This window comes from Scardinius erythrophthalmus (assembly GCF_964197995.2).
Source record: "Scardinius erythrophthalmus genome assembly, chromosome: 14".
Taxonomy (NCBI): Eukaryota; Metazoa; Chordata; class Actinopteri; order Cypriniformes; family Leuciscidae; genus Scardinius; species Scardinius erythrophthalmus.
This window is the reverse complement of record NC_138234.1, coordinates 26110915-26120003: the sequence shown is the minus strand read 5'-3', so window position 1 is coordinate 26120003 and position 9089 is coordinate 26110915. Positions and strand designations below refer to the sequence as shown.

At 38.3% G+C, this 9089-nt stretch overlaps 2 protein-coding genes across 2 annotated transcripts; both read left to right on the top strand.

The window, feature by feature from the left end:
• Positions 1 to 3898: 3898 nt before the first annotated feature.
• On the top strand, positions 3899 to 5399 carry uts2d (urotensin 2 domain containing). Its single transcript, XM_081384410.1, has 5 exons — positions 3899 to 4284; positions 4381 to 4485; positions 4592 to 4629; positions 4945 to 5038; positions 5152 to 5399. Exons 1-5 carry the CDS (start codon positions 4119 to 4121, stop codon positions 5175 to 5177), a joined length of 429 nt encoding a protein of 142 aa, XP_081240536.1. The 5' UTR covers positions 3899 to 4118; the 3' UTR covers positions 5178 to 5399.
• Positions 5400 to 6025: 626 nt separating this feature from the next.
• LOC308701920 (uncharacterized protein) lies at positions 6026 to 8831 on the top strand. The gene is made up of 2 exons (XM_081384399.1): positions 6026 to 6091; positions 6421 to 8831. The coding sequence occupies exon 2, from the start codon at positions 6430 to 6432 to the stop codon at positions 8350 to 8352; it is 1923 nt and encodes a 640-aa protein (XP_081240525.1). The 5' UTR covers positions 6026 to 6091; positions 6421 to 6429; the 3' UTR covers positions 8353 to 8831.
• Positions 8832 to 9089: the final 258 nt, after the last annotated feature.

Genomic DNA, 9089 nt, shown 5'->3' with positions numbered 1-9089 from the left:
TTTTAGGGGTGGAATGCGTATAAAAATGTATTTTATTTAATCATAAAAACATGCTGAGATGGCATGATATGTGTTTCTCATAGTTTAACATGTCCTCCATATGTCTCAACGTTCAGATTTAAGAAAAATATTTTTTTTCCCCAATATATATATATATATTAGTGCTGTCAAATCGATTAATCGGTTAAATTAAAAGTTTGTTTATATAATATATTTGTGTGTATGCCTGTCCAAGAAAACGATAAATTAACAGGATTATCTGAACATGTAGACAATTTTTGTGATGTCTGCCTTTACATGCACATGAACTTAAATGACATCCTATTCCTATTTCGTAGGGTTTAATATGGAGTTGGTCCACCCTTTGCAGCTATAACAGCTTCAACTCTTCTGGGAAGGTTTTCCACAAGTATTGGTAGTGTGTTTTTTGGGAATTTTTGACCATTCTTCTCCACTCTAATTCATCCCAAAGGTGTTCTATCGGGTTGAGGTCAGGACTCTGTGCAGGTCTAGTTCCTCCACACCAAACTCATCCGTGTCTTTATGGACCTTGCTTTGTGCACTGGTGCGCAGTCATGTTGGAACAGGACGGGGCCATCCCCAAACTGTTCCCACAAAGTTGGAAGCATGAAATTGTCCAAAATGTCTTGTAATGCTGAAGCATTAAGAGTTCCTTTCACTGGAACTAAGGGGCCGGGGCCAAGCCCAACCCCTAAAAACAACCCCACACCATAATCCCCCTCCACCAAACTTTACACTTGGCACAATGCAGTCAGGCAAGTACCGTTCTCCTGGCAACCGCCAAACCCAGACTCATCCATAGGATTGCCAGACAGAAGTGGGATTCGTGACACCAGAGAACACCTCTCCACTGCTGTAGTGTCCAGTGGTGGCTGCTTTACACCAGTGCATCCGACGCTTTGCATTGCACATTGCATTGGTTTGGATGAAGCTGCTCGGCCATGGAAACCCATTCCATGAAGCTCTCTACGCACTGTTCTTGAGCTAATCAAGGCCACACGAAGTTTGGAGGTCTGTAGCTATTGACTCTGCAGAAAGTTGGCGACTTCTGCACACTACGTGCCTCAGCATGCGCTGACCCGCTCTGTGGTTTTACATGGCCTACCACTTCATGGCTGAGTTGCTGTTGTTCCCAATTGCTTCCACTTAGTTATAATACCACTAACAGTTGGCCGTGGAATATTTAGTAAAGAGGAAATTTTACAAATGGACTTATTGCACAGGTGGCAACTGCTCACGGTACCACGCTTGAATTCACTGAGCTCCTGAGAGCGACCCATTCTTTCACAGATGTTTGTAGAAGCAGTCTTCATGCCTGGGTGCTTTCTTTTATACAACTGTGGCCATGGAATTAGTGATTGGAAATAGTAATTACTCAGGCCACCTGAATTCAATGATTTGGAGGGGTGTCCCAATACTTTTGGCAATAACTGTATGTATATATATATATATATATATATATATATATATATATATATATATATACAGGGCTTGACATTAACTTTTTTGCTCACTAGCCAATGTGGCTAGTGGTTTTCCAAAGTTACTAGCCACACAGCATTTTTACTAGCCACATTTTTGTTGTTGTGAAATAACCTGATAAAAGTTGACTATGGCGTGCTAAAATTTACTTGAACTAGATTTACAACCCTTTTAAATGTAAAACCACTGTACACACCCAAATCAAGACTACATAAATATATAACAATACAGGTCATTATCATTAGCTCTGATAAGGTTGTGTGTAAAGCTCCTTTTTTTTAAATAAAACCATGTATTATGTATTATATGTCGCCACATTGCTCCACCGGCATACGACATAACTCCAGCAGGGCAGCTAGCTGTCTCTTCGATTCTTTGTTGTCGGTCACTAGCGATCAATACTCATTGGGGCTGTCAAAATTGCTCAAAAATGACCTTCGAATATTCCCTCTAAAAAAAACCACATAGCTTATATTTGAACTATTCGAACATCTGGTTGCGCATTTTGTCATAGCGCATTACGTCAATAACAGGACACATTAATACAAAGAGACATAACTACTTGTATAGGTAGTTTATTTAAGTTTAAACATATTTGACAACGTATTACCTACAGAAAAACAAGTAAATCAACTAATGGCCAAGATCGCAGACCTCACTCTCGCTCGCTCACTCGCAGGCACTCTTTCTCTCTCTCGCCCTCACCCTCAGCACCAAACGCGAATAGAGCGTCTGGCGCGAGTGTAAAGACGCGTTTACGCGCGTCTGGAGGTCTTGCGGCGCGAATGAGGCGTCACTCGCCTCATAACAGTTTAAATGAACAACAACAATAAGCAAATGTTGAGTGCTGATCAAAAGTTTTGTGCAAGCAATTTAAGGTCGCGACTCTTATATAGCAGGCTTATTCAGTGATTGAAACAAATATTATTAACATTAATTGAAGTTTTATAGTATATAGAACCGACATTGAACGTTCCGAGCGAGCTGTGCTGTGGTAAACATGGAACTTTTCCTTGACATGAAACGGTAAATAATCAAACCAGTGGAAGCCTGCAGTGCATGAAACTGCTGTATCTAACCTACCTTATTCATGCGATATCTATTCAGTCAGTACAGTAGCCTACACTTTAGTAATGTTTCTGTTTAACATTAAATAAAATGACCCCTCAGGCAGCGCGCCCACTCGCAAAGCAGACAGCCGTGCCTCTGCTACCGCGGGCGTTTTTCCACATTCGAATATTAATTTTCACCTTCGAAATTCTGTTTTTTAAAACTATTCGAATATATATTCGAATTTAGAATATTCGTTGACAGCCCTATGGGAGTTGTAGTGTCGTAGTGTCACACTTATTTCAGATGCCTTTTGAAAAGACTACAATTATTCAACCCGCCAAAGTGGCTAGTTGGAGTGACTGTGTTACCCGCCACGAGCAAAATCCACCCGCATTTGGCGGGTTGGCGGGTGTTAATGTCAAGCCCTGTATATATATATATATATATATATATATACACACATGGTTGTGCAGACACACACATATAATATATAAATATAATAATATATATCCACAGACACATATATTATATAAACAAACTTTTATGCTAGAATTGATAAATCGGCAGCACTAATACAGATTATATCATGAAAAAGTTATCTTTCATGTTTTTCTTGAAAAAATTATTTAAAAAAAAAAAATATTTTCATGGTAAATATAGAGTAACTCAGATAGTATATTAATTGAAGAAATATTATTTATGATTAATTTTAAGAAATATTATAATTACTTTTAAAATAACTGTTATGTCACTGATGTTAGGGAAATTGTTAAAAGGCTAAAATATCTTACCCAGATTTTTTTTTTTTTTTTAACACAATATGCCTGTTAATTATGAAATGGATGTTTATGGATGTCAATGTTTTAAGTCTTCATATTCATATATCATATTGGAAAAGCCACCAAATTTGAAGAAAGACGCGTTATATCATTCATACAGCCTGATCTCACGGCAATTCGTACGAATTCTACGTGGTGGCTAATTCGTACGAATTCATACGACCTCACTCGTACGAATTCGTACGATTTTTGCTAAATCGTACATATTTTACGAATTGCCCAATTCGTATGAATTCATACGAATGACCTACCCCTGACCCCGCCCCTAAACCTACCCATCAAGTGGGTTTAGACAAATCGTACAAATTCGTACGAGTGAGGTCGTACGAATTAGCCACTTTTTTATCACTCGTACGAATTTGTACGAATTGGTCGTGAGATAGCGTTGCATTCATATTATACTGTATCCATCATTACAGTGTTTTTGATATTCTAGTCACTGACTCACACTTACTTTAAGTAAAATTAAAAGAAGAATGCCAAGAACCTTTTACCATCCACAGATGAATGATACCCAGTAGTGCTGGTGATTTACTCTTGTCCTCACACCGCCTCTGATTGATCGCTAGTCGTTGGCCCTGAGACCACATCAGAACATCAGTCCCAGCTGTCACGGACCCTCTTTAGATATCGCCCTCTGACACACCGTACGCCCTTCCACCTTTGATTTACAGCGATGACACATTCTCACGTCTTCACGCCTGATTAAAAGTATCCCATCTGATGAGTCTCCAGCAGTCGAGCGTTTGGTCAGGTATAGGAGCAAATACACACCAGCTTTTACTCAGTGCCATGGACAGAAAACCCTCAGGATGCCTTCTTCCACGCCTTGCTTTTCTACTTCTGATTGGTGCTCTCAACGTTCACACAGGAAGCCTCGCAAGTCCAGGTGAGTACATTGTTATTACTATTTTAAACTGACAGATTTAAATGAAGTTCTTGGTTGGCTGATTGTAAGCTAAACTGGATATTTCCAATTTGACAGAAAACCAGGTTTTCCATTCAAAGGACGATTCTGACATCCAGAATCAGATTTTGGCATTTTTACTACGGAAAAACATCATGCCTGTCCAAGAAAACGATGTACTAGGTAAATTAACAGGATTATCTGAACATCTAGACAAATTGAAAATTAATTTTAAGCATCTTATACTATACAAAACAGCACTTACTTATATGTTCTTGATGAATAACAGGGCTCGGGCTGGCCAGAAAAATCACAGAGCTGCAGGAGGTATGTTTAATTTTGCTTATGTGCAATTAATGGGAAAAAGTGTATTTTGAAATTCTGTCATCGTTTACTCACCCTTATGTTGTTCCAAACCTGTATTAATTTTGTTGTTCTGCTGAACAGAAAAGTAATCTAAAAGTACTTTGATTATATTACCTAAAATGTGTAATGTAATAGATTACGTTCCTAAATACAATTTTCAACATGTAATTTGTATTCAGTAATGGACTACAATTTGTAAGTAATTTACCGAGCACGGCAAATTTCTGAATAAGAAAAATGATTATGAAAGCTAATTGTCAGAAATCCTCGTTTCAGCTTGCAGTCCTTCAAGAGGAGCTAAATCTAGAAAGAAAATTGGTGTCAAATGCTATAGAAAAAGTGAGATCTATGACCAGCAAAAGAGATGATGGTGAGCTTTACTTTTTTTATGAACGCAAAAAAATGATATCTTCAATGCAGTGGATAAAAGTGTCTGTCAAATGCATAAATACAAATGCTTAATTTTTCTATTTTATTTTTAAGCCTGTTTCTGGAAATACTGTGTTTGAGGATCTTAAAGTGAAGAGCCAGGAGCAAGAAAATCTGCAAAATAATCTATTGCCTTAAATATGTATGAAAAAATCAGAACATTTTTAGATATGAAATTATATATGTATTCATAATGTGTCATGATAATCATGATAGTCATTTAATAATGTACTCATGACTGTACTCTTAAAACAAAAATGTATTTTATTTAAATGCAATATCAATAAAAAAAAATCAAGTGCAATTGATTGATGTTACTCTTTCATCTCATTCTTTAGTGATCTTGAGCTCATAATTAAATGCATGAGTGAATATTTGTATGGGAATATTTGTAATTTCTAAATAAATATAGAACTGATTGTCTTCTGCTTTGAATGATATGAGCTCTTGCCTCCCTCTAGTGTTGAGACTGTGTTGTACATTCCAAATGTGACGCATATTTTCCCTTACCATAAACATATGAACATATGAAGAGAGAGGATTACTGACATAAAATAATGTCCATAAATAATTGAATTAGAAACACTCTTTAAGGAAATTCAAACTTGAAAATTGCCAAACAAGAATTAGGTAATTTTTTTATCTTTTTGGATACTTCCTTTTCACACACACACACACACACACACACACACACACACACACACACACACACACACACACACACACACACACACACACACACACACACACACACACACACACACACACAAGAAAAAGACATCATATTGTGAGTTTTAAAACTATTTTACTGGCATTCAACTGGCAAATCTGATTAAAAAGAAAAAAAAAACGTATCAGGACGGATGCAGTCTTCCATGTGGGCTGCACTGCAGAGCAAGATATGTGTATAAAGGGAAGAGCTATTTCCAAATTATGGTTATTAAAAGCATGAACGCATCCAATTCATTCAGACAGTCTTCAATACTTGCGAGAGGTAAGTTCAACATTGCTAATTAATTTGTTTTGGTAACATAAAGAATAGTTCACCCAAACAATTTCTTTCTTTAGTTCCAAAGTTGTTTTGGACCCCATTGACTTCCATTGTATGGATAAGATTTAAATTTTTGGGTGAACTATACCTTTAAAGCATGGTCGGTCTTTTGGAGGGGAATATCAGAATAACCTTTTTAATCACAAGTGAAGTAGCCTATATGCTGCAATTTATTTTTCCGTAAAATAATTATTGGTCAGCTGTTTAATGAAGACACGTGCTTTGCAAATATGTGATTCTTATACTAACATGTACCTATATTTGTTCCCTAGTTTGAGAGTATGTGGTTCACGTTTATTCTACTTCCGCTTGTGCCTCAGCTCACCCTCAGCGCTCACTGTCCCAGTGGGTGCGTTTGTAATAATAGGGGTGCCGCAAAATGCAGTGGAGACATCAGCGACATCCCCCCTCTCGACCCGAAAACAACCTTTCTACTCTTGCTAAAAGACACAAACATAAAGGTCCTCAAAAACCGAAGTTTTCAGTCGTTCTCTCTTCTGCTACGATTAATGATCACGCATAGCGCTATTGACACAATTCAACCAGAAGCCTTCTATGGTGCTCCACAGTTTCTGTCTATCAAATTGTCATCAACCGCACTCTCGGTCTTCCCACCCAAGGTGTTTAGTGAGCAGAGCAACTTGGAGCAACTGCAGCTAGATGGTAACCAAATAGTTTCCATTAGTTCAAAACTCTTTGAGGGGTTGGCCAACCTAAAAGAGCTGGATTTGAGCAAGAACCGCATCTCCCAGCTGGACGCCGACGTCTTCCAGAACTTGACTGAGTTGATTTACCTAAACTTAGCTGGTAACCAACTAAGGAACCTCCCTAAGACGCTTTTTCACAACCTACGTCAACTCGAATCTCTGGTACTCTCATCCAACCAGTTGGAGACTCTGGAAAGTGGTTCCTTTGACCATCTAAGCAAGCTGCGTTTTTTATTGCTTCATAAGAACCAGATCCGAGAGATTCCTCCGCGTCTTTTCTGGCACATGCCATCCCTGCTCAACCTTTCAATGTCGGGCAATCAACTCCAGTATATTCCAGCCGAGAGTTTCTACTACTTACCCAACCTGACCATGCTCACCCTCTTCAAGAACCCCTTGATCTCCCTACCCGACCAGCTGATGGGCTACATGCCGAGGCTCCAAGAATTGTACCTTTACGATACTAGTCTTGTCACTGTCCCTTGGAACCTTTTTGCTAACATGACAAACCTACAGTTTCTCAATTTACACTTGAACGACAAGTTGAACTTCCTACCAAAAGACCTCTTCTGTTGTCTGCCCAACCTGAATAAACTGTCCCTGAAATACAACGACCTTCGGGCGCTAGAGCCGGACCTCTTCTCGAATTTGACCAGTCTTCAAATTCTAATGCTTAATGATAACAAGCTTGAGTCTCTCCCAGCAACTATCTTTTGCAATACCCCAGGACTAGAAATACTGGACCTGAGCCGCAACCATCTAAAGTATCTCCCCGGAGATGTTTTCACACACACAAGGGCGCTGAATGTTCTCTCTCTTAGCGGCAACACATGGAAGTGTGATTGTAGCATTATGGGTATTGCAGAATGGATTCGCGACAACCCAAGGCTAGTCAATGACTCGGACAAAGGAGTAGCATGCTATGAACCGTACCACTTACAAAACCATTCGCTGCAAACATTGACCCATGCAGAGCTCAAATGTGGCCAGGTTGTTTCCCAGACAATGATTATGACTACAAGCATCATTTCAACACAGGTTCCAGCAACATCAACCCCACAATCGTCTACGGCTTCAAGCACAAATGGAAGAACTACAGCGACTTCAACTGCACCTTCAATTACAAGCACTTTTGTAACAACAGCCTCTCACTTTTCTCCTACTTCTGATCATATTTACATAAAACAAGGCAACGACTACAACAATGATCTGGCGTTCTACGAAAAAATAGTTTTGGATAATGGACCTGAAATTGTTCACAACAATCATTACGGTGGTTGGGTGTACCTGTGGACTGTCCCGTCGACCGGTCCATTTAGTGGCTTCATGACAGCTTTGTACATTGTTCTCTTAGTCACAGGTGTAGTACTGATTGTGGCCACCTGGTATGCTTTGTATCGGCTTCATAAGGTCATGTGGATGCTACAGAAAGCCACTATGGGAGACAATCAGAGAATAATGACTAGAAGAGTACGAAGCTTCAAAGTCAAACTCTAGAGGAAGCTTAAAGTTAAGTTGTGTTTTCACATTATTATGCATACTAATTCCACTCTACAAATATTTATGAGGAATACAAAAGTCTATCAAGCTTCTATCTTGCATTTTTCATTTCAAATGATGTTCAGCACAACATTTGATGTGAAAAGCTGAATGCATTTCGTTTCCAGGAGTCAATGAAAATTAATCTCATGGTTTTCAATATGGTCTCAGAATTATGTATGTGTACACCGATATATAATGAGACTTGATTTTATGACATACTGAAAGCTAAGCATGACCATATATGTGTAATCATTTTGTAAGCATTCATGCATGCAGCCATTTACAATGAATCAGTTGTTTCTTTTTAAGTTTTCCTTTCTGCAGTCTTTTCATTTCAATGCTTTACATTCACAAAACTGATATGGACACACCCTTGGTAGGTGTTTGGAACATGTTATCTATCTGTAAGACCAAATAAAATGTTTCTGTGCCTTAAGAGTGTTTTCTTTGTCATGTAGCCTATGCCACCTGGTGGTTAAACAATACAGAGCAGAAGTTCTAGGGCAAAATAGTCTTATGCTAACATATAGCAGCCAAACAACAACAACAACAATATAACAGCCTTTCCTTAAGCAAATAAATTATTTTTAATTAGTTAGATATCATTTTTATTTTTTATTTTAAGTTTTAATTGTTTTAGATGAGGATAGACATCACACTTCAAATTATTTGCAAATATGCACACTATCATA

Bases quoted from the DNA above. Each gene is read 5' to 3' on its own strand.
- LOC308701920 (XM_081384399.1), top strand. From the start codon at position 6,430: ATGTGGTTCACGTTTATTCTACTTCCGCTTGTGCCTCAGCTCACCCTC.
- uts2d (XM_081384410.1), top strand. From the start codon at position 4,119: ATGAGTCTCCAGCAGTCGAGCGTTTGGTCAGGTATAGGAGCAAATACA. The intron at 4,486-4,591 runs GTAAATTAACAG...GATGAATAACAG, and splicing joins CCAAGAAAACGATGTACTAG to GGCTCGGGCTGGCCAGAAAA. The intron at 5,039-5,151 runs GTGAGCTTTACT...TTTATTTTTAAG, and splicing joins GACCAGCAAAAGAGATGATG to CCTGTTTCTGGAAATACTGT.